Source organism: Ascaphus truei, chromosome 6 (assembly GCF_040206685.1).
Source record: "Ascaphus truei isolate aAscTru1 chromosome 6, aAscTru1.hap1, whole genome shotgun sequence".
Lineage (NCBI taxonomy): Eukaryota > Metazoa > Chordata > Amphibia > Anura > Ascaphidae > Ascaphus > Ascaphus truei.
Window position 1 is genome coordinate 93,772,320 of NC_134488.1, and position 24,596 is coordinate 93,796,915.

Below are 24,596 nucleotides of genomic sequence, written 5' to 3' on the forward strand. Positions count from 1 at the left end.
CTTAAGTTGTGGGATGATGGCGTTCTGACTTTCTATTGCCCGTCGGAGCGAGCCCTAACCCCCACAGACAAGACTGTTACTGGGAGACCACAGGTCAGCTCCATGGGAGCCCTCAGTTAAGCTAAATACCAAACTCCTATATCGCTGTAAACTCTGTATATTTACTGTATACTCCACGGGGGTGGGGGGGGGGGGTCTGTGGTCCGTAGGAGGAACCCCTGAGACTGCTTCAAGGAGCCCCACGGAACCCTGGTTGGAAATCACTGACTTAGATTGTAAACTCCTTTTCCTAATGTTAACTTTTATGTCTGAAGCGCTTATTCCCATTATGTGTTTTATTATTATGTCACGTGTATTACTGCTGTGAAGCGCTATTTACATGGATGGGGCTATATAAATAAAGATTTACATGCATACACATACCGTTACTCTAATGTAATGCCCAACTGTCCTATGATAGCTTCTCCTTTTATTCATAACCTCAAACATGGTGGGGATATAGAAGTCCTTCTCCCTTCATATGTCCTTGCCCTTCTCATTCTCTTCCTTTTTATAGCTCACGCTATTTGTCTCTTTCACTTGTCTCACGTATTGCTTTCATACATCACCCAACTGGGCCTCCCAATTTTTGGATATTTTTGCTGCCTAGCTCCCACTCTTCCTCTTCAAACTGCCCCTCTCTCATTCTAGTATTTAACATTCCTACCGACAACCCCAGCAACCCCAGTTGCTTCTAAATTCCTCACTTTTCCGTTGGTGTGTGTCATCCAGTGGACTAATTCATCCTACTCTTCTTCCTGCCAAAGGTGGCATCATTGGACTGTGCCAATGGAATGCATACGTGTTTCAAGCACCAGTGTGATCCAGTGGCTGTCTATAATCTATCTGTAGTTGAGAGAAAGATATGCACGTGATATATATATATATATATATATATATATATATATATATATATATATATATATATATATATATATATATATATATATATATATATATATATATAATCTGTGTAGTGACGACACATCTGTAGACAGCATCACTATAATGTCATCAGACTTTGCCAGTGATAAGCTTTCATAGTCTTCCTTTCCAGAAGGTGGCAGTGCAGTTAGTAGCCTGTGTCGGAAGCTGGAGAAGGGGGCCTTCTGCGTGAGTGATGGATGAGAAGTTTGCAGAGTGAGGAAGTGAGGATGGGGGATTGTTGGCGAGAGATGAGCCCAGGTCCCCTGGATCGGGGTGCTATGTCTGGGGCCTGTGTGTAGCTTGTTGCTTCAGGTACGGTGCAGGGTTGCTGCTTATTCAGGAGAACACAGCCTGACAGGGAGGGATATTCACCCGCATGGATCAAGGTGCTTGTGTTGGAAACAGGGAGACCCTACAATGCTCTGTGTAATCATTCTATCCGTATAACTCTCCATCCTTTCACTTAACCCCTTCACTAGCATATGTCACTGCTATGCATTGCTTTGGCTCTATAGCTCTGGATATTCTCATCCAAACTTCAACGGGGGTTGTTGATGTCACGAAATATGTCATGCTGTATCTTGGGAGCTATGGAACCATATAAGGATACTTCTGCTACTGCCTGTTGTTTACTTAATTATTATTGTATGATGTTATAAAGATTAAAACAGGGACCCTGTTGTAGGTATGGAGGTGCACTGTTGGATGGATTTATGTTATTTATATGGCATGATGTGATACCATTAGTGGGTCCTACATAAACATTAATACAACTTTCAAAAATAAATGTCAGATATGAGCAATGGTATTACAGTATGCAGGAAATCTAGGGTTCTCCACTGGCAGTGGGTTCTGCACCTCAAAATTCACAATATTGAATTTTTGTTAAAACTATTCTCTATGTATGAAATATTTTGATTAAAGCAGCAAATCCCTATTACACAACGTTTTTACACTGAAATATGGGCCCTTTTTTTTATAGTTTTGCTTTATCACACTAGCAGGTTCTGTTTCATGTTACACGGCAGAATCATATAAATATGTTGGGATGCAACCTCAGATTTGATAGTGCACATACAGAGCTGCATTATTAGCTAGTTTCGCTGTGGTGTAGGATTCACAGGTATTGTGTCACTTAGTGGTTGGGTTATCACCACCTGGCAGGCTAGTTGTACTTGGTGACATACCTTGCAAATCATTATTCAAATGCTTCTGCAGTCCAGTATTTGTATAAATCATCTCCCAGGCTGGATCAAATATACTTGAAAGAGAAAAGGAGCAACCTTACTGTCACCATACAGATTTGTTGTGGTCTGTTTTTTTGCAGGTTTGTGACAATACCACATTCCAGAATATCTGTTCAGTTGTTCAGTTGTCTTGTTGATATTTCAAAAACAGCACCTTTAAAGCAGCTGAATCAACTCCACTAGTTAACATAAGAGATATAACACACACAACACTATATACAGTATGTTTCTCACATAACCACCATAAGCTCATAAATAAAATAAAAAATATTTGAAGCAGGGCTTAAATACTCGCCTGTGACTGATTATTGGATCAACATCAGGGAGGATTGAAATATTACCAATATGTGTAATTCTGTTATTCTGTGGTAAGGCAGCTATTAAGGATTTTGTACCATGCTTTGGTGATTCACTTGGGTGACTTGATGCTTATGGTACAACATACTAGAAAATCAAATCAAGTTTACCTCTTGACAGGTTACATGGCAGGATAAATACTGTAAACCTTAAAGTATTACAAAAACACAATCTCCTGGTAGATTTGGTGCACAACCCACTACTACCCTGTTACATATATTTAGAAAAGTATGTAGCATACTGAATATTGCTATATAACACAGCTTAAGTTTCTTGGTGGTGTTGGACATGAATGGTTGTTTTCAGTAATAACAGCTATGGATTTTCTTCTTAAACATACACAACTCTTTTTAAGGTTGCTTTACCAAGGTACTGTGGTAATTTTCTTTTCACCTACAGAAGACCACACTGTAATAGCAGACAACACATTATTTTAGTTGCTTTTATTTAAAAATAGGAATGAAACATGTCCATATCCTGAATGTACAATGGGAACATGCACGGAATTATGTTGCATTAATAATTTGTCACCACAGGTGGGATCCACTTCATAAAAGAAAGAGATGGTGCGATCATGTTCTGCTGCTAATTGTGTCAACCGTCAGACCGCACTGAGCAAACTCCATGGCATAACATTCCACAGGTATGTATGGAAGGTTTCCTGTATACTGTATAACATAGCAGAATAATTTTCCAGCGTGTTGGGAAGGGAGGGGAGCAGAAGATGCTGGTTTTAATAAGAGAGTTGGAGACCGAAGTATAGAAATGTGGGGGGAGTAATAACAAAACGTTGATAACGTCTATAACATTATAGGCAATAGTTACCAAGCTGTGTTATTCTAGAAGGCCCCTTCCGGTCACATTCGGGTGACTAAGTTCCATAAGTGGTTTTCCTGTGCCAGAAGATGCCTTATGGCATAGCACTCTTTGGCCCTATGCCTATTGGTCCTTTTTTAATTCCATTGCTTTTGATGCGTTCAGCAGTGTATTGCTGTGCAGTGCATTGCAGACCCTTTCAGCAAAAAAAGAAAGATTAGTTGGCTTTCTCTGTGGTTCATGTCCTTTGTTTAAAGTTATACACTATTACAAAAACATCCAGCTCTCAAAATAAAGCTCATCAGAATATGTAGACTCGCGTCGCACACAATAGAACATCGAAACACAGTTGCTTATTCAAGCACAATTTCCGTCTTCATTTGTAATATTTTATTACAGCATAGCGGCAGGAATGTCAGAAAGTGCCACTATGCTGCAATAAAATATTACAAATGATGCCCGAAATTGAGTTTGAATAAGCAACGGTGGTTCGATGTTCTATTGTGTGCAACGCGTGTCTACATATTAGGATAGGCAGTGGGTGGTCCCGTGGGGTCCGACGGCGGAGCACTGCTGCTGTAGAAAATGGGGGCTGCACACCAGTTCCAGTTAAAAACGGCTTTATTTGGTGGTCATCTGGAGTACAATTGAACACTCTGACGCGTTTCAGGACTGTTGTCCCTTTATCAAAGAGTATAGGATATATACAAAGTATTTTACGTCAGACGAGCAGGAAGTGAAGAGACTGTCTGCACCAGGGACGAGCGAGTAACAAAGATCGAGCTGACACTGAAGTGAACTTGTCTGAATATTTGACCTTTATCTGTTGATTGCTTTCCTCAGAATAAAGCGCTGTACAAATTCAAATTGCTGTGATATTTTTCACAAGAGGTTGCTGGGTTTTTTTCTTAGGTTGTTCTTTTTTTTTATCGTTGAAATTTTTTATTGCGTTTTCCATAACAAAACAACTTACATTTCAACAAGACCACAAAATACCAGTTACATATACAATACAATATTCCTTTAAATTTAACAGTGCAGTAAACCAGTAAATAATATATTAAAATTACATATACTTTAGACAGTGACAAACAAAAAATGAAATAAAATTTTAAATCGATGAGTCCGTTCTATCTGCATTGCATAATTTCCCTCTGTGCCTTTTCCCCCCTTACAACAAAAAGGAACTGTGGGTATCTGTGCTATAGGTCCTTACCTTATCTAGGGATAACAGACATTAGATATTTTATTCTTTCCCCCCCTCATCACCTTCTGTGTCTCTCACGTAGCTGACTTCTTAGTAAATACCATGACGTTTGGTCAAACGCCTGCAACACAACCTCTTTGCCCCTGTCTGGTAACATTTCAATAAAAGGAGCCCATTTTTTAAATAGTGTTTCCGTTTTTAGCTCTTTATTGGGTTCAGCTTCCATTTTATCTAACATGAATAATTGTGTTAGATATTTGTTTAGCATGTCCATGTAAGGGGGTATATCCTTTATCCATTGTAACATTATTGTTTTTATGGTTGCCAATAATGTAATTTTTACGAATGTAGGTATTCTCACCCCATTATTCATGATCTTCCATTCCTCCAAGTTGCAAATATGAAAGAAACTGGTTCTTTAAACGCAGTTATTTTAACATTCTGCTGCATATAATCCAGCACTTGGTCCCAAAAATGTGCAATCTTGGGGCAGTCCCAAAAGCAGTGTTTTAGGTCAGCTTTAGGTTGTTGGCACTTTGGACATCTATTCCTGGATTTGTCTATATTCTTGTAACTTATGTTAAAAGCACAATATGCCCTGTGTGTCAGTTTTAGTTGCATCTCTCTCCACGTTTCTGATATGATACGTTTTCTAGTTCTATCTAAACCCAGTAAGTATTATATCAAGTTCCGTTATTTCCTTGAAATCTTTGTTCCAGGCCACAAAAACCTTTCGCAAAATCCTCTCTCAATTTTTGTCTCTTACTAAATGATATATATCTGATACATTGTATCTATTCTAGGTTGCTGTTTTAATGGATGTGTTTTGTGGCTTTCCTGTTCCCTACGTGCTAGGTTTCCAAAAGAAGAAGCTCGGAGGCGACTGTGGGTGACCGCGGTTTCCCTCTCTCATTCAACTGCAGGCAGTGACTGGGCCCTGTCTATTCACAGCTCCCTATGTTCCCAGCACTTCCAGGACAAACAGTTTGACCGAACTGGACAAACTGTTCGTCTGAGGGACACTGCTGTGCCTGCAATATTTTCAACACTTGGATACTCAAAGGTATCTTCATTTTATTTTAATAGTGTAAAATTTCAGAAGAATTACACCTTTTCCCCACCCCTTCCCCCCACTCCCAAAATATGAAAATTTGTGTTAAAATAGAAAGCATTCTATATTGTCAGAAGCTGCAGTTTTGGGCTGAAAGTCCCCATTCTCTTCAATCAGGATTTTCGTCTGCCGATGATCATATCACATGGTATAGAATAAGGTCCAAAATATTTTAAATATAAATGTTGTAATTCTTAACATTGTCTATCCAGGAGTTAGGGCTTTAATAGACCGGGAACAAGAGGTTTTGGTTGCTAAAGCGGTATTTTCAGTTGGCACAAACTGTAGCTCCAAAAATAAAATGAACACCAGATTAAAGAGAAAATATTAACAAACCTCATTTTGAAAGGGCAGGTTTTAGCCTGATCCCAACGAACAGGGATACATAGAATCGAGGAAATTATGACTATGGAGAAATTCGATGCTTTCTGAAAACATACAGGTTAAAAGGTTTTAATAAGATGTGGGTTCCTCGGTTATTTAGAATGAAGAAACGTCCATTCCCTTCTGTTAAAAATACAAGGGCCACCAGAAATTAGGGGGAAAGGAAGTGTCGTCACGGTAGAGTCTATCTGGAGAAAAGGATAAGATACACCAAGTTTCATTAGGATTATTACTATTATAAACTAAAGGATAATTTTAAGACCGGGATTTGATTATTGTGATATTTAAACTCTGAATCCAAAGATTAAAGTGTCTCCTGATCCCTTATTTATTTGTATTATTTGTTGTTAATATTGAACATTTCAATAAAATTACAAGTTTAAAAAGATAAAGAGAGGACAGGTTTCCTGACATTTTTAAACTTGTAAGAAGTCACGTGAAAATTGATTAGGCCAAATATGTTTTCTCTAGGCTGGTTATTATCAAGGTTGGGATTTTTTTTAGTATTTGTTAAGATTGTGGCAAAGTTCATGTTACCATTGAACTCCCTGCCATTTTAAATAAGTGTAAATGTTTTTATTCTGATGCTTTTCACCAAGGTGCTCTTTCAAAGCATGTCAAACTGAAGGATAGGAAATCTGAAAAGGTGTATAGATATGTTGATATTTGATATACATGTTGTATGTGTAAATACAATAATTCCCAACATGTAGGGGAAGAAATAGTGATTTATCAAAGTTAGGAATTGTTAATGATCGGCTAATTAAGTTGAGCTAAAATAGTCCCAACAGTGTAGAAACGGAGTAGAAACTGCAGGGACAGGAGCATGCACAGGAAAGTTTCAAACTGATGCCTATAGTGCCTTATAATGATGAGGAAATACGTTCTCACTTAAAGCGTGTCCTCCTCTGACTGTAGATGCCGCGACACTGCTCAGCACTTGGCTGCACGACTCGAGACACAAGAGAGACAAGATGCAACAACATCTCCTTCCACAGGTGCGATGACTCCCATTTGTTTACCATTCTCTTGCCAGCATGTGTGGGAGCCTCTGTTCATGTAGTACCAACTTTTGTGGGGCTTACAGGGAAAGATGCTGGGGGCTGAAGACCAGTAGGACGTGCTGCTGTAATAATTGAAGTAATCCGATGGGAAAGTTAGAGATTTCAAATCGGGATGCATTAATCCATGTTTGGAAAAGCTTTATCTTCGTGAGATGATTTGTGTTCTTAAATGGATCAGCAGCCACCTTAAGGGCTATTTTCATTGGGTAAAATATTCTTCTTTGCTTTAAGGCTTCCAAGAAAAGATGACCCTCGGCGAAATCTTTGGCTAGCAAACTGCAGGCGGACGGACCCCAGTGGCAAAGGGCTCTGGGACCCTTCATCTGACTATGTGTACTTCTGTTCTAAACACTTTGAGAAAAGCTGCTTTGAAGTGGTTGGAATTAGGTAGGTGGCTTCTGTCTCAAACCAATAGGTTCCAAACATTGCTTTTAACGCTGTTTTAGACGCTTACACTAAGCAGAGTTTGTTGTTTTGATTATTTGTGTGTGTGTGTGTGTGTGTGTGTGTGTGTGTGTGTGTGTGTGTGTGTGTGTGTGTGTGTGTGTGTGTGTGTTCTTAAATCCGCCTTGTTCTCGGTGTCTGCCAAACTCTTAGAACATTTTGAAACAAAACCGGCTAATGTAGTACAACAAATATCTTAGATGCTTCTATATGTTTGCTACAGTTTCCCGGAGGTAAGTAGTTTTGGTGTGAATGTCTGTTTTCGGAGTGTATTAAGGATGTGAATATAGAGCCTTTTTTTTTTTATTCTTCAAATTTCTGCATGGAAATTCAAAGAAGCCTCAGGGATACAGGATTTACAACCTCTTGTGAAATAACTTGTCCTGTGCAGGGATGAAGGATTTAGAGCTTCAGGCTAAGAGACTAAAGTCTTCCTGTAATATATAGGATTAGAATATGTAGTGACTTTATTTTTGTCTTGTGGCAGAGTTGGGGGAAAAAATGTAGAATAGACAAATCTAGCGTCTAGCAAATCTAAAAAGAAACGTGCTCTTTATCCTTTTGCAGGAATGAGTGGCAAGTAGTTCTCTTTACGAGGGTTATAAGTTAAACTATTTACATATATAAAATTTGAAGCAAAAATTCCAGACTCTGCATCGGCATTGTGGAATTATTTAAGGACAAAGTGTTAAAGATGCAGTTCTACCAAAATCATCTTATGTGTACATCAAAGATTGGTTGGTAACAAATCCTTGCAGAATGTCTTTCCCCCCTAAATCTACTGACTAACAAACAATTAAATTTTAGAGAATGGCCTCTGTTTTAGTGCAGCTGTATGGGTTTGTTTTTCCTTTCCAAGAATCTCCTGGATGCTGTTTATTGGCTCTTCCTCGCAAGTGAGAGCAGTGAGCTAATCGGGCTCGAATTTCACCTTCACTTGCCTATCATTTTGTTCTATCCCAGACAGCAGGACTTTTCAAAAGAGACGTTCTTCCACTTATAAATGTCCACAAATGTTTGCAGGAATGTAAAGGAATGCTCTTTCAAAAGGAAAGAAAACGATTTATTTAGAGTAATAGGGGTACAATACATTATATAACATGACTAGCTGTACCTGGCGTATCATACACCAATCTAGCAGATCTTAAAGGTTATTAATTAAACATTACTCTCTTTCACCCCTCCCGGTAATGCCTTGCTGTCTCTTGACCCCTCTTCCCCACCTTACTCTATTCTCCATCATGCCCAGCTCCTCTATGGACTCTCTCCTCCCTGCCTAATTGTACCTGCTCCTCTGTGTGCATACTACACTCCCTCCTCCTACTTATCTCATCTGTCTCCTCCGCTTTGCTGCCTTGTGCTTCTTCCTACTCGCATTGCTGTTTCTCCTCCCCTCTCTTTGCACTCCCTCCTGCCCCATGTGAAAACTGCTCTCCATTCCTTCCTCCTCGTCATCATCTGTCTCCTCTCCTTCCCTCCTCACTGTCCTCCCCTCCTTACTCTCTACTCCATCATGCCCTGCTCCTTTTTGCACTCTCCTCCCTTCTCTTTGCAGTCCCTGCCTTAATGTCTGCACCTCGCTGTGCACACTAGACTCCATCGTCTCCTACTTATCTCATCTGTCTCCTCCTCTCCTTGCTGTCTCTGTTTCCACCTCCTACTCGCCTTGCTGTCTCTCCTCCCCACTCTTTGCACTCCCTTCTGCCCCATGTGCAGACTGCTCTCTATTCCCTACTCCCCATCCATCCCCTCCTTGCTGCCTCTCCTCCCCTGCTTGCTGCCTCGCCTCCCCTCCTTGCTGCTTCTCCCCCCCCCTCCTTGCTGCCTCCCCCCCTCCTTGCTGCCTTTCCTCCCCTCCTTGCTGCTTCTCCCCCCCTCCTTGCTGCCTCCCCCCCCCCCTCCTTGCTGCCTCTCCTCCCCTCCTTGAGGAGGGATTCCGGTTGTTGCTTAGCAACAGTGTAACAGCTGAACCTTTGTACAGAAACATACCTAAGCCGTATCAAAATCATGGGGTTCAAAGCAGTATGAATATGTAATTGTTGCAGTGTATGCAGATGCGGTCGACCTCTTCAAGTTTGGGTTCTCAAACCTAGATGTAGTAATCACATTCATATTCAATATCCCTGGGTATTCCGTACAAACATTTCTTGATATTGGTTAGTTAGGGGTGCAGATCTACAATTTTTCCCGATTTTCACTTTGCAGTTTTGCATATTTGTGAACTTCCTTATTTCTAAAAGTTCGTGTTTTACACAGTTGCTTAGTAGGGTAAGGACTATACAGTTAAACTAGCAGAAACGTTTGACACCATATTTGTGGGGTACTGTAATATCTTCGTTGTTCACAAGAAGGATCCACTTAACTAAACCAAGCCGAATTTCCTGATTTAAGGTGGGAGATATAAACCTCTTGCTGTTTCACAACACTTGGTTCTCTTTGTACTTTTCATAGTGGCTACCACCGTCTTAAAGAGGATGCGGTGCCAACATTATTTTTGTCTTCAGCAAAGCTTCGAAGGGCAGCGAAACTCAAGGCCCAAAAAAAGAAAAATACTAATTGCACCAAAACAAAAGCAAAAAGGAAAAGGTGAGTGCGAAGCAGCAGGCACTATTTCACGTGACTTGTCATACACTTTTTTTTCCCCCTTTCATATAATCATGTGTATATCATTATACGCTCTAATTATAACTGGTCTTACAGTGCCTAAAGTGTATACAATTCACAAAAGGAAAACTAAAAGTTTAAAAATAGCAGAAAAAAATGTAACCCCTTCTCTACCAGAAGGAGAAGCTAGAACAGTATTCTTGTGTAGAATGCAGAGATGTCCTATTCTGACTCCAAACCAGGAAGTCAGTAACAACATCTAAGGCAGGGGTGCGCAAACTAAGGGGCGCGCCCATCCTGCGGGGGGGGGGCGCAGGTGGTTGCAGAGGTCCCGCGCTCTTCCCCAAGGCATTTAAAGAGAGTGTGTGAGAGTGTGAAGGCTTTCATCCAGCATTGGATTGACTAGAGCTGAATATGATGATAAAATGTGTGTGTTTAAACAATTGACATAAGGGGCACTCCTCTAACATCATCTAAGGTGAGTGGTGCACACGCCAAAAATAACAGATTAAATACATCACCCAGAACACCAGCATAATGGACACAGCAGACGAGTAAATATGTGTAGTATATTAATTCCATATTAAATACCCAAACTGGGGCACTCCAAAGATACAAAGACCCTAACAATGGCTTGTTGAAGGCTTGAAAATAGGTGTCTTGTCCGTCTTCCACACACTTGGGCTACGGCCCCGGTGTCATGCAGCTGTGATCCCTGGTATGTGCAGAGCTGCAGTGGGAAAGACTGGGGCACGGCAGGTTCGCACACATTGGCTGAACCTCCAGGGGGCGTGGCCAGCGCTCAGTCGCCAGTTCTGAAGACAATTTTACTGTCTTCAGAAAAATCTGGTCATGCAATGCGACGGCCAAGGCAGCAAGCAGGCCCAGCCCCATCGAGGGGCGATTCTTGTCCCTGTAGCGCACGCCAAAGCGCGTACTGCAGCAGGCACTGGGGACCTAGCCTAAGATTGACTTTCAAAGAGAGAGCCTGCAATCTCCCTTTTGTGTTATATACGTTTTGATATTGAAAACCACCTGAGATACATATTTCTTTATAAAACTATGTAGGAAAAAATATATATTTATTATTTTTTTATAAAATGCTTTAACAGGAAGTAAAACATTGAGAGTTACCTCTTGTTTTCAAGTATGCCCTGGGCACAGTTATGGTGACAATACATGGTTACATTAAATGAACAGAGGTTATGCATTATATTTACAGACATTTTATGGGCAGTTAGCGGTATTTGTTTTTGGGAATTGTAACAGAGCATCCCTAACATCAGAAAACGGCTGACACCCTTTGACTGCCGCCTTCTGGGAGATTCGTGTGGTCTCATATCAAAGAGGGTCCTCCTGTGGTGACACAATGGCAGCTAGAAGCAAACAGACCCTTCCAGAAGGGGGAGGAGAAGATGACAAATTCCAGGAGTTTCAAGCTGTGTCTGTCCATTCTTGATGAAGTTAACCCTGTTCACATTGGCTTAGTGGACCGGAGCAGTGAAGGGGAAGCATGGTAGGGAGACTGTTCTTGGGGAGCCGCCTTATTGAGGAGACTTGTGCGGTCTCCTATCCAGAGCGTCCTCCTGAGGTGGCATGGTTGTAATGTCCCATTACATAATGGTTACATTGCCTTTATAAAAGTACTGTTAGTGTAGGACAGCAGAAGCCTTTTAACATAGACACAGGTCATTAGTAATTCTTTTTTTAAGATTCATGGTAAGCTTATGCTGTATAATACCTAGATGTGAAGTTATATATTTACTTAAGGATCTTTTTTGCTTTTAAAGCACTAAGGATCTTACATGTAGGTTTGACCTGTGTGTGTGTGTGTGTGTGCACGCCTCTGTCACTGTGTGTGTGTCTATCAGTGTCACACTGACACACAAATGACCGGTGCCAAAATCTGGCTCCTACAACTGCAGGCTTATTTTTATCCACCCCTGATAGCAATATTGTATAAATACAGTATATTTAATCATCCTTATGTGACGATAACGGTGGGTATGTATCAAAATGGTGCAATTTTTTCCAAAACAAACCGCAAATATTTGCTTTAGAGTCCATGCAAGAATGTTTCTAATCTTTCTTCTTACGTTTTGCGCAGATCTCTTACGAGCCGAGGTTAACGCCTCTTTGAACCTGACAGTTTTATTTTACCAAAAGAGGGAGGAAAACTGCACCAGTTATAGGTGCAACTTTTTAATACATCATATTAGAATATTGCGCTAACTCTCTCCTCCTGTAATACTCCCCAACATGTTCATGGTGCAACGTGGACAACAAATTGAGCAATGCACCTTGTTTCATTGACCAAGTCACACAGTTTTTAAATGCCATTTTTTGCACCGTTTTTGCGAAATGCTCGAGTTTGCGACACTTGATATATTTCCCCAAATGTCTTCATCCCTGTGATCTTCTGGTCATCATAGTATTGTCTAATGGGAGAGATATTAGAAGTCTTCTTTCTATATTAAAATGGTTGAGATGTCAAAAGCTGGTAGCTAGTAACTTGATATTTTTGGACAAAACATGTTCATGCGTGCCCTCATACTCTCCCTTCTGGACTACTGCAACCGTCTCACTGGCCGCCTTGCCTCACAATGTTCTACCCTTCATTCCTTTCAATATGCTGCTGCGAGGATAACCTCACTCTCCTCTTGATTAGCCTCTGCTTCTCACCTCCTGAAACGCTGTTGGCTCCATATTAATCTTTGCATTTTCTACACAATTCTTCCTCTCTTTTTTCAAAGTCCTCCACTCCTCTGCCCCTCCTTATATCTCAGCTTTACTCTCTCGCTATAGCCATACTCGCTCTCTATTCTCTACTCACCATGTCACATCTTTCTCACACCTATAATTCTTCTGACATGCTGCACCCAACCTGTGGAGCTTCCTCCCATGTTCACCAAACACCTCTCTTTTTTGTTTTTATATTTTTTTACAAATAATTTTTTATTGAATTTTTCAAACAGTTGTTGTAAATACAGACATTGCATAGGGGTACCGTGGGACCCATTACATTCAGCAACTTTTTCAGTACATATTGGGGGGGGCAGGGGGGTGTTACCATTCATCTTTGCTTATTAGATTGGCTTGTTAAGCTAATAAGTTATCTTATTGATCCTGGGCTCGCTCAGGTTCCGCAGTCTCGCATCTGTTCTTTCGTGATTTCTATTCCTATTCCTCTCCCAAATCCAACCTCTATGCCTTGTCTCGTCTAAGCTCTTCTAACTCCCTCTTGGGGCATCCAGCTTTGGGCTATTTAAGTTCCTTGCCAGGGGTCCCAGGTCTTATAGAATTTTTCAGTTGAGTGCCTAAGGAAGGCGGGGCGAGCCTTTCCATCAGCATCACTTCCCCCTATTCTCCTCCCTGTTCTGGAAGGAGGAAATGGGTTCTTCTAGGCCGCCGCTATCGTGCACCTGACAGCAGTCAGAATGTGTGAGATCAGGTGCCTGGTCGGGTAGTTTCCTTCCTATATTGGTTTGGCCAGCAGGTATACCAGGGGATCCAAGGGTATTGCCAGAATGGTTGTCTCCTCAACGATTCCCTGGATCGTCTCCCAATATGTCTGGACTGCCGGGCAATCCCACCAAATATGGGCCATATCACCCGCCCGTCCACATGCCCTCCAGCATCGGTCAGAGTCAGAGGAGTCTGGGAAGATCTGCTTTAGTCTTACTGGTGTGAGATACCATTGGTAAATTATTTTGTTTATATTTTCTCTTTGTGACCGTGCAGATGGATGTTTTGGCCACATTATCCCAAATATCTTCCCAGTCTTCTCTGTCAATTTCTACCCTATGTCTCTTACCCATTTGGCCATGTAACTATGGTCCAGGGTATTCCTTGCTGATTCGATCCCTGCGTAAATCCTTGTTATTAACCCTTTCTTGTATTCCGCATTTTTGCATAGGGTCTCAAAATTAGAGCGTTCTGGCGGATCTGATTTTCTTTAGGGCGGACGAGGAAATGCCTTCTCTGTACATATTGGAAAAGGGGGAGATCTCAGGCCTGGTATTTCAGCCTGAGCTCTTGGAAGCTTAGTAGTTTCCTCTTATGGTAAAATTCTCCCATCGTTTTTGTATATTTTTATTTTTAAACTGGTCGAAACAGTATATCTCGGTTCCTGGTGGGAAATCTGGATTATCGAATAAGGGCGTGAGCGGGGAGACATTCAATGTAAGCTTGAATTTTGTCTTAACCTTAGCCCATAAACTCTTGGGGAATTTTATTGGGCCTAGTTCAGGGCCTTTTTGACCTAAGCCTTTTTTCCCTGGCAGGCAGTGGGTTTTCTTTTGTATAGTTCGATTCGATGTCTACCCAGCAAAATGTAGCTGGGTCTGCATTCCATACCACTATTTGGCACAGTTAGGCCGCTTGGTAATATCTGTTTATCCCCCTAAACCACCTCTTGATCTAGGGAATAGTAGTACCGACCTGGCAATCCTGGGCCTTTTCCCTTGCCAGATAAACTGGAATATTTGGTTCTGCATGGTCCTTAGTTCCCCTCTTGGGATAGCGATTGGGAGAGTCTGGAAGTAGTATAGTAATCTAGGAAGTATATTTATTTTTCCTAGATTACTATACTACTTCCAGACTCTCCCAATCGCTATCCAGGATATCTGGATATCCAGTCCAGTCCAGAAGGTCCTTTTTGATCTTATTGAATAGATTAGGGTAATTACTTTGATCAAGAGTTTCATAGTTTCTAGAGATATTGACCCCCAAGTATTTAAGGTGATCAGACCGCTACTTGAATTTGAATTTTTGTTGTAGGTTTTGGGATTCAGGTCCCGGGAGGGACAAGTTCAAGGCCTCGGATTTATCCTTATTAATTTTGTATCTGGATAGTCTGCCAAACTCGCCCAGAGACTGCATCAGATTCGGCAGTGAGATCAGGGGGTTAGCCAGTGTCAGAATGACGTCATCTGCAAATAACGAAATCTAATAGTTTTTGTTCCCAATGTCTATACCTTGAATGTCCGGGTGTGATCTGATTGTTGATGCTAAGGGTTCTATGGAGAGTGCAAAGATTATGGGAGATAGAGGGCACCCCTGCCACGTACCATTTTTGATGTTTATTGTTCAAAGTTATTGCCTGATAGCTTAACTAAGGCTCTAGGGGAGTGGTAAAGAGCTCTGACCCCCTCTAAGAAGGAGTCCGAGAAACCAAAGGACTGCATAGTTTTGTCTAAGAAAACCCAATTAAGCCGTTTCCGCATCAAGGCTTAATAGTATTGCCTTCTTTTTAGTGGAGTGAACATATTCTATGATATCAATTATTTTTCTAGTGTTGTCTGATGCTTGCCTGCCGGAGACACATCCTACCTGATCTATATTAATAACCCACATTAGGATTGGGTTCAGCCTGTTGGCTATTATCATGCTGTAAATTTTGATATCTGAGTTCAGTAAAGAAATAGGTCGGTAGCTACCGCATTGCTGAGGGTGTCGGCCTGTCTTGTGAATGATTTGCTAGATTAGTCCCGTCGGAATCGCTCTACCTTCTAAAAATGTGTTGAACATCTCTTCGAGACATTGTGTAAGATTTGTGAGAATTTTTTTGTAGTAGATGTTTGGCAGGCCATCGGGGCCCGGAGAGTTGTTTGATTTGAGGTCCTTGATCACCCTAACCAGTTCCGTGTCTGCAGCTCCGCCGGGGATGGGGGGAGTCAGTAGAGGGGGGGGGGGGCAGGACACGGAGAATAACACACACACCACACAGACACACCACAGAGAGAGAGACACACACACTGACACACACACACACACACTGACTAACACACACATACAAGCACACAAGGAATTCAGTTACTGTAAATATAGAAGTGCAAATAGCTAAAACACGCGTTCTAAGTCAAACTTCTTTGCGTTTTGGCACTAAAATTGTGTTTTGATTTTTAATTAAAAACATCACCATTACAATTTCTGTGACAAAACAGTGACAAAAGACAAAAGTTTCACTTAAACGCTGGAGGTCAGCGGCTTCAGCTCCCGTCTTCTGGCTACTGTAACTCCTGGAGAGGTCGTTGAAAACTTGTAAAATGTTGTTCTCGAAGACGATGTCTCCTTTTTCTCTGCAGTTGTTTATAAGTTTTTCCTTGGCTGTATAGTGATGCATTTTCGTTATTACACCTCTGCACCTCTTAGGATCCTCCGACCTGGGGCCCAGGGCTCTATGAGCAAGTCCATTTTTGGGACGATACTCTTGAAGAGTATTGAGGTTAGGGGTAAAGCCCATCGACTGGAATAGATTCCGGTATGTTTCGGATTCTTATGTTCTGCCTTCTCTCCCTGTTTTCTTGGTCCTCCTGACCCTCCTTCAGCAGTTTTAGTTGAAGTTTAGTTTAAGAATTTCGTCGTCGGTGCACGCTTGCATCTGGAGGGATTCCTCCATTCTGGCCTCCAGGTCGGTAGTCCGTCTGTTCAGGGTTGCTATCTCTCCTTTGAGCTCATCCACTGCTGATCGGAGATCCGTCTGGAACGACTACATCATTTTTGCTGAAGAGTTTTTCAAGGTATGTTCTGGTTATCTCTCCCTCGCTTGTATCTTCCCCCGTCTGTTCCCCTCGTGCACATGTTCCGCTCTGCTCTTTGTGCCTCTGGCCTGCTGCTCCCTGGGGGACTCAAAAGAAGCAAGACATTTCCTGGGCTGTGGGTTTGGGAACTTTACTGACATCCTGGGGCAGTTCTGCAGCTTATGGATATTTTTGGGAAATCAATCCGTTTTTGAAAACCCGTTTTCTGTGGGTTATTCTTCTGAGGGCCCCTGGAGATCCCTCAAGGCTTCCATTCCTCATGACGTCACCGGAAGTCTCCAAAACAACTCTTTAACTACAAAACGCATCTGAAAACGGCCTTCTTTTTAACAAAACATTTAACTAGTACTCACTAAACTACAGTATTTTATTTATTTTTATTTATTTATAAAAATATTTTACCAGGAAGTAATACATTGAGAGTTACCTCTCGTTTTCAAGTATGTCCTGGGCACAGAGTAAAACAAATAATACATGGTTACAAGTACAGTTACATAAATGAGCAGGGTATACATTATATACAAGACATTGCGTGCACAGTTAAAGAAAATATATATTATGGGCGTATGAAACAATTGCAGACCAGGTTATAATGTGAGACAGCCTTAGATTTGAAAGAACTTAAACTGGTGGTGGATGTGAGAGTCTCTGGTAGGTTGTTCCAGTTTTGGGGTGCACGGTAGGAGAAGGAGGAACGTCCGGATACTTTGTTGAGCCTTGGGACCATGAACAGTCTTTTGGAGTCTGATCTCAGGTGATAGGTGCTGCAAGTGGTAGGGGTGAGGAGCTTGTTCAGGTAGCTGGGTAGCTTGCCCATGAAGAATTTAAAGGCAAGACAGGAAAGGTGAACTTTGCGCCTAGACTCTAGTGTTGACCAATCTAGTTCTTTGAGCATTTCGCAGTGATGTGTGTTGTAGTTGCATTGGAGAACAAAATGACAAATTGAATTGTAGAGGGTGTCAAGTTTGCTAAGGTGGGTTTGAGGTGCCGAGCCATATACTATGTCTCCATAGTCAATAATTGGCATTAGCATCTGCTGTGCGATACGCTTTCTGACCAGGAGACTTAGGGAGGATTTGTTCCTGTAAAGTACCCCTAGTTTGGCATAGGTCTTGGTTGTCAGGGTATCAATGTGCATCCCGAATGTTAAGTGGGAGTCAAACCATAAGCCCAGGTATTTAAAACTAGTGACAGGGGTTAGGGTGGTGTTAGCGTTGGTTCTAATCAGGAGCTCAGTCACTGGAAGCTTTACAAATTTAGTCTTGGTCCCAAATACCATTGTTACAGTCTTGTCAGTGTTTAAAAACAGTTTGTTTTGGGAAATCCAGTTTTCGAGTCTCAAAAAGTTAGACTGAAGTATGTGTTGAAGGTCAGAGAGGCTATGGCTGTGTGCATATAGGATTGTGTCATCTGCATACATGTGTAATGAGGCTTCCTTACAAGCTGTGGGAAGATCATTAATGAACACTGAGAAGAGTAGGGGCCCCAGAACAGAGCCTTGCGGGACACCACAGGTGATATCCAGGGGGTTGGAGTTAGAGCCTGAGATGGACACATGTTGGGATCTTCCTGATAGGTAGGACTGAAACCAGTTTAAAGCATGCTTCCCTATTCCAGAGCTCTGGAGTTTGTTAAGCAGGATAGCATGATCAACTGTGTCAAAAGCCTTTGCAAAATCTAGGAATACTGCACCAGTGAGTTGTCCCCGTTCCATTCCACACTGGATTTCATTGCAAACTTTTAGCAGGGTAGTTACGGTGGAGTGTTTGGGACGAAAGCCAGATTGGAATTGGCTGGGGAAATTTGTCTTGGTATAGAAATCGCTTAATTGGTAGTGGACACATTTTTCCATGACTTTGGATAGAATTGGGAGAAGTGAGATTGGCCTGTAGTTTGAGACAGTGTTTTTGTCCCCACTTTTGAAGATTGGGACAACTCTGGCAGTTTTCCAAGTCTTAGGGATATGGCCTGCAGACAGGATAGAGTTGACTATGGACGCAATTGGTTTGGCAATGGCTGGGGCACCAAGTCGAAGGAACCTAGATTGTAGTAAGTCGGGTCCACATTGGCTGCTTAGTTTTAGTTTGAGGAGCGCTTGTATAATCTCCTCTTCAGATACTGGGCCAAATTGAAAATTGTGGGCAGTGTTGGGAGAGGGTGGGACTATAGGGGTACTCCCAGGATGAGATTCAGGTTTGTGGTTTGGGCTGCGTTTCGCTAATAAGTTAGTGGCACACCCCACAAAGTAATCATTGAATGCATTTGCAATGTCAGTGGGGTTTGTCAGAGTAATATCCCCCTTAGTGATATTACTTCGTTGTTGATGGTTAGGAGGCTGGAATATATTGTTGATAACCTTCCAAAAGTTAGCTGGGTTTGATGTATTTTGGTGGAGATTGTCAGAGTAATATTGTGCTTTTGCATGCCTCGTTTGCCTTGTGCACATGTTCCGCATGCATCTGTAGTGATTGAGATCCTTGGTAGTGCCAGTTACTTTGTAGCTTTTCCACAAGGTATCCCTGAGCTGGTAGAGTGCAATAAGGTCAGTTGTAACCCATGGAAGGTGGGCCCCCCGTACCCTTATTTTGCGTAGTGGAGCATGGGTATCGCAGAGTTTTAAGAACTCGGATTGGAAATAGTCGAGCGCAGAGTCAGGGTCGGGAATTAAATCGAATCTGTGCCATGGGCAGTTGGTAAGGTCATCCACAAACTGTTGTGGGTTAAAGTTTTTAAATGTTCTAGTGAGGAGAATTTTAGGGCTTGAATGGGGCGGTTTAATTTTCGTTACACAGTACACTATTGCATGGTCACTGAAAATGTCAGGAAGGATGCCAGAGGATTGGATTCTGCTGGGGTTTGAGGAGAGAATCCAGTCTAGCAAGGAATGGTTATGCGATTTCAGGTTTATCCGTGTGGGTTGGGAAATGAGTTGCGATAGGTTAAGTGACTTGAGTTGTATCTGGATTTTGTGGTTTTTAGGGTCAAGCCAATTGAAGTTGAAATCCCCAAGAACTAGCAGCTCACTCTTCTCATTCAGAGAGGAAATGGAGCCAAGAAACTGGGTGATATCAGTCAGGGATTGTAGAGGGGCTTTAGGGGGGCGGTAGATGCCAGCGAGCAAGATGGGCTTAGAAAAGGGGAGGCAGATTTTGCCAACTAGAATTTTAAGAGGGTGGGCTTGGTGGGCAATTTAACAGTGTAAATTGTAATGTGTCTGCAATATAAAATAACACCCCTCCTCCTCTCTTTGACCTATCTCTCCTAAATATGGAGTATCGCTGAATGGCGATATTTGCATCAGGGGTTTTAGGGGATAGCCATGTTTCTGTAAGAACGATGGCTTTGGGTTTATACATAAGGCACCATGCCCTTAGTTCGTCCAGTTTGGGCAGCAGGCTCCGGATGTTTATATGGGCGACAGATAGCCCTTTTGGGAATTTAAAGGGGGATATTCTCAGGGGCATGGAACAGAGCTGGAATGGGAGGACCTGGGTTAGGTTCAATATCACCTGCTAAATTAGTATGCTCTTATACCAGGGATGGAAAATATCGGGGCCTAAAATGTTGTCCCTGGCATGTCGGCAGCCTTACAACCCCCATACCCCCCACCCTTTCACACGTGAGCCACCTCCTCTAATCGCCCGCATCCCCCTGTGTATTTCTATCACTCTCCCCTACCTCCTTCTACCCCCTCTTTCCACTATCACTTAATTACCCCCTACCATTCTCCCCCCCCCCACTGACCGCACACTTCTCCCGCCCCCGATACTCATACAGTTCCCCTTCCACAATACCCACACAAACCCCACACAATAATTACACCACCCCCCCCCCCCCACACACACACAATGCAACACACGCACGCACAAAATGCAGCGCACGCACGTACAGAATGCAACACGCGCATGCATGCAACGCACGCACAAATTTCAAAGCGCGCGTGCACACAATGCAGCACGCAATGCAACACGTGCGCACAAAATGCATCCTGCATGAAAAACAGGATCAGGCACTAGTGGTGACTGATAAGTCACTCAGTACTGCGCCGCTTGGTGTGTTGTGCCGGTGGTTGGGGAGTTGGAGGCAGAAGCACGCAACGGCTGGGGTAGGAAGCAAAGGAGATTGTGATTGTCAGTGTGTGTGTCCCAGATACACACTGACCTACAGAGTCACTGCCGCCGGGAAGGAGGGGGAGAATTTTTTCCGGAGCTACATTTAAGTGGGGGGTGAAGTAGAGACCGGAACCTGCCCACCCCTGCCGCTCAACAAAACGTACTGTTTGTCCCAATCTTACATTTTTGTCTTGCTGCACCTATCTTGTCTGAATTATAATATTACCTTTATTGTAATGTATGTAAAAATGCTAAAGAGCTGCTTGATCAAAGTCTCCTGGCTACAAAATGGGGCACCAAATTGCCTATAACTATCCAAGGAAAAAAATGTCCCTTTGAATGCAAGGGGATTTTTTATTTGACAAACTTTGTGCAGTTTTATATTTCTTGACGGTTTTGTCCTTCCTTTTTTTTTTGTAGTCGGGAAGCTTCGGTGCACAACTCCCAATACATTTTGAGCTGTTTTTTTTTTGTTTTAAATATATTAACTAAAAGTTACTCTCTTACAGCCATGATCAATTGTCAAAACACATTCAGGGAAGCGAAGGGTTAAAAAAAATGATACCAATTCTTGAAACCTCTCCCATTTTTTACAAGAGAACAGCTCTGGTAATTTTTCACAAACCCTTTTAAAACTCTTGCATGAGCAAATCTGATGTCTCTTATATCACTTGCAGAAATCTTCAGATGAGCTTTAATCCAGTCCTGCCAGAGAGTGCTGATCCTTCTGACCCCCCATGCTTCCATGCTGGGAGGTATGACCGTGTGCCCACTGCAGAACTGGTTAACTTCCATGAACTCTGCCCTGAAAACCTGGATATTCCAGGCGACACAACTCCAGCAGAAGGAGCTATTGCCACCCCTGGGGACCACCAGATGCACCCAGAGGCCACTCTGGAGGACATGGAGGTGGCCACAGTCCTTAACGGACCTCTCTCAGACTGCAGCTTGGGTTTGCCTCATGTCAGGGAGGAGGAGGCTTTTGGAACCTCACTGGGCCCAGAGGTGATGGTTGCCAGAGAAGGGGAGAGTGAATCTTCCCGTCCAATCTCCCCGTCTGTATATATGATGCGCCTCCCAAAGCCCTTGGGTGCTTACATCCAAAATGAGCACAGCTACCATGTGGGGAATGCTCTGCTATGGAAGAAGAGAGCAGAGGCTGCACTAGAGGCTCTGGACAAAGTACAGAGACAGCTGCAGGCCTGCAAGCGTCGGGAACAGCGCTTGCGGCTTCGGATCTCTGCCTTACAGCTGGAGCATATGCGAGAGAGGCGCACGCAATCCGATGTCAGAGAGAAGCTCAAGGAACATCTCCAGGTGTTTGAGCTGCAGCTCATCAATGACTTTGTATGATGCTCTGGAGTACCTTTTGTGTGTTCAAATATGACTGATGTATGTCACCTGCTGATCTAAAGAGAAAGCATACAGCAATGCTATTGTAACATAAACACTGGATATTCAGCAGCTGATAAACATGACTGCAACTCCCATTTATCCCCCAAATTCTTGGCTCAAAGTTGTGTACACAGATAAGAAAAGGAACTCTTCCTAGTCGTTTGCGTATTTAAGGGGTATAGGCAGTATTTTAAATGAGAAAAGCAGCAGAAATGTATTTTCCTCTGCAAGATATCCTTAAAACACCTGAGTACTGTATTTTGTTTTGCATTTTCTATAGGAATAGAGGAAACACAACTTTGTGTTACTTGGTAAAATTAAGACTTTTATTGAGCTATCAAACATTTGCTTCTGAGTCTGTTCTGCTACATACAAGTAACACTCCCAGCATGTTACTCTTTTTGTATCATCTAATAGTGAAGTGTGTTTATAGCTGAAATGGCCGCCTCTCCCCTGTTTGACTTGTGTAACGTTGTTTTTTAATTTAATTCAAAGGCAACATATTTTGCAAAATATAACTGGTTTAAAAAAGTTTTACAGTTGGGGGTTCTATTATTTGGCAATAAAAACTATATAGATATAATTTATCTGCAATAAAATGAATCTGCAGTTAATTTCTCATCTTTAAAGCTGCAGTTGAAGCTGTTTAAAAAAAAATGTTTTCATTCAATATGTGCATCAATACAAGCTACATACTGACAAGTGATTAGCTATGCTGCTCATAGATCTGTTCTCCTGTAATCGATCGCTGAAATTCGGCTAGGGGTTCACTAAATGCATCTTGGGTAATCTTCTGCTGCACTGACATGTGACCAGGCAGGCACTTGATTCAATTGGTTCACTGCTAGAGAGGGAAGGGCTCAAAAAGGTGATGCTGTTTCAGAATAGGAAAGGGATGTGACTTTGTAAATGGTTGCTATAGGAACAAAAATGCCTGTTACATTAGAATACATAAAAAATGTCTTTAATTTTTTTATTTTTTAATGCTAGATGTATTTTCTCATAGTACAGAACTGATTTATTTAAATACACATACAGGATATTGCATGAGCTGCTGATTTAAACGGTGTAGTTTACAGTTATGGCTATATGGGGAAGATGGTTATAACCAAAAAAAATGTAATTACAGACACTGTGATGTGTGCAATCCTGAAGAAGGTATCATTGGGCATTGAAATTATGTCAGGGTCACCAAGCACTAATACATTATCGAAAGCTGTCTATAACTTGATTGCGTCTATGGGCAGCTTTTATATTCATACTGTTCATTTATGGCTACGGTTGGTTGTGGTAATTGGTGGCACCTATCCTGCTTACGTCCGTAATCCTCTCTACTACCCTCCTTTTTTTTTTTTGGTCGGTAGAGATCAAAATAGGGGGTCTTCTATTGCCGAACTGCAGTGTCCATGCAATGGGATTTTACATGATTTTGGAGACCCTTGTATTACTTTAAGAAGGTTGTTGCTGGGTGGCTTCATGCCTGGAAGCTAACCTGTAATATTGACCTCATACGTTACATTTCCTAACTTGCTCTCAGCCGCTTCACACCAAATTCAGTTTTAAATGACCCAAAAGTGATGCATAATCAGAGATAAATTGGGAATTTCCCAGTGGAAAGACACCAGCCCACCCTCCTCTGGTTCAGGTGAATTATTATACAATAGGGGATTGCTGCATAAAATAATGTAGCCATATACCTGGATCTGACAGTGCCACATTAGAGCTGTTAATAAATAATTTTACCATTAAAATACATTTTAGTTTATTTTTTTTTGCATCCTGATGAAAAAAAGTACATTGTGAAAGTCTGCAGTATTCTTTGGGTGGGGGGGGGGGGTTCTTAAAAATATATTTTCTTTGTTTTATAACTTGCCCTCTGGTACTGCTTAATTCTTCCCTCAGATCTGGGCCCACAACTATCCTCTAGTGCAGGGGTGGGCAAACTGAGGCCCCGTGCTCTTCCCCACAACATTTAAATGAAATGCCGGGGGAGTGCACGAGGCCTCTGTAAGTCCCTTACCTTGTCTCCGGCGGCCATGGCAACGCGGCATCAAATGACTCCGCCGGGTCACGTTGCTATGGCAACATGATGTTGTGACGTCAGAAAACACTGTAGAAAAGGTAAGGGGTGGTGACGAATGGTCACCCTATGTTGGGGGGTACTTGAGGACTGGAATGTCCCGTTTTTTTGTGTCGGCGGCGGTGCGCGGGGATTGGGGGGGTGGTGCGCAGTGGCGGGGAGGAAGAGGATGCAGAGCAGCCCGGCAAGTATTTTTTCTTACTGCCAGGGGTTGGGCTTCTGCAGAAATGTGCCGGGCCGCAGGGGATTGGATGGAGAATGCTGGGG

At 42.3% G+C, this 24,596-nt stretch overlaps 1 protein-coding gene across 4 annotated transcripts; it reads left to right on the top strand.

Moving 5' to 3' along the window:
- The first annotated feature begins 1,093 nt into the window (after nt 1–1,093).
- Nucleotides 1,094–23,981, top strand: THAP7 (THAP domain containing 7). 4 transcript variants are annotated; one of them, XM_075605176.1, is made up of 7 exons: nt 1,094–1,152; nt 3,107–3,213; nt 5,449–5,656; nt 7,007–7,086; nt 7,384–7,539; nt 10,048–10,182; nt 21,532–23,981. In XM_075605176.1, the coding sequence occupies exons 2-7, from the start codon at nt 3,134–3,136 to the stop codon at nt 22,205–22,207; spliced, it is 1,335 nt and encodes a 444-aa protein (XP_075461291.1). In that variant the 5' UTR covers nt 1,094–1,152; nt 3,107–3,133; the 3' UTR covers nt 22,208–23,981. The 4 variants fall into 4 exon arrangements, with proteins under 4 accessions (XP_075461291.1, XP_075461290.1, XP_075461289.1 ...); XM_075605175.1 differs by having other exon boundaries at nt 1,114–1,352; XM_075605174.1 differs by having other exon boundaries at nt 1,114–1,278.
- The last annotated feature ends 615 nt before the right edge of the window (nt 23,982–24,596 follow it).

Bases quoted from the DNA above. Each gene is read 5' to 3' on its own strand.
- THAP7 (XM_075605176.1), top strand. From the start codon at position 3,134: ATGGTGCGATCATGTTCTGCTGCTAATTGTGTCAACCGTCAGACCGCA. The intron at 5,657-7,006 runs GTATCTTCATTT...CTCTGACTGTAG, and splicing joins CAACACTTGGATACTCAAAG to ATGCCGCGACACTGCTCAGC. The intron at 7,087-7,383 runs GTGCGATGACTC...CTTTGCTTTAAG, and splicing joins AACAACATCTCCTTCCACAG to GCTTCCAAGAAAAGATGACC.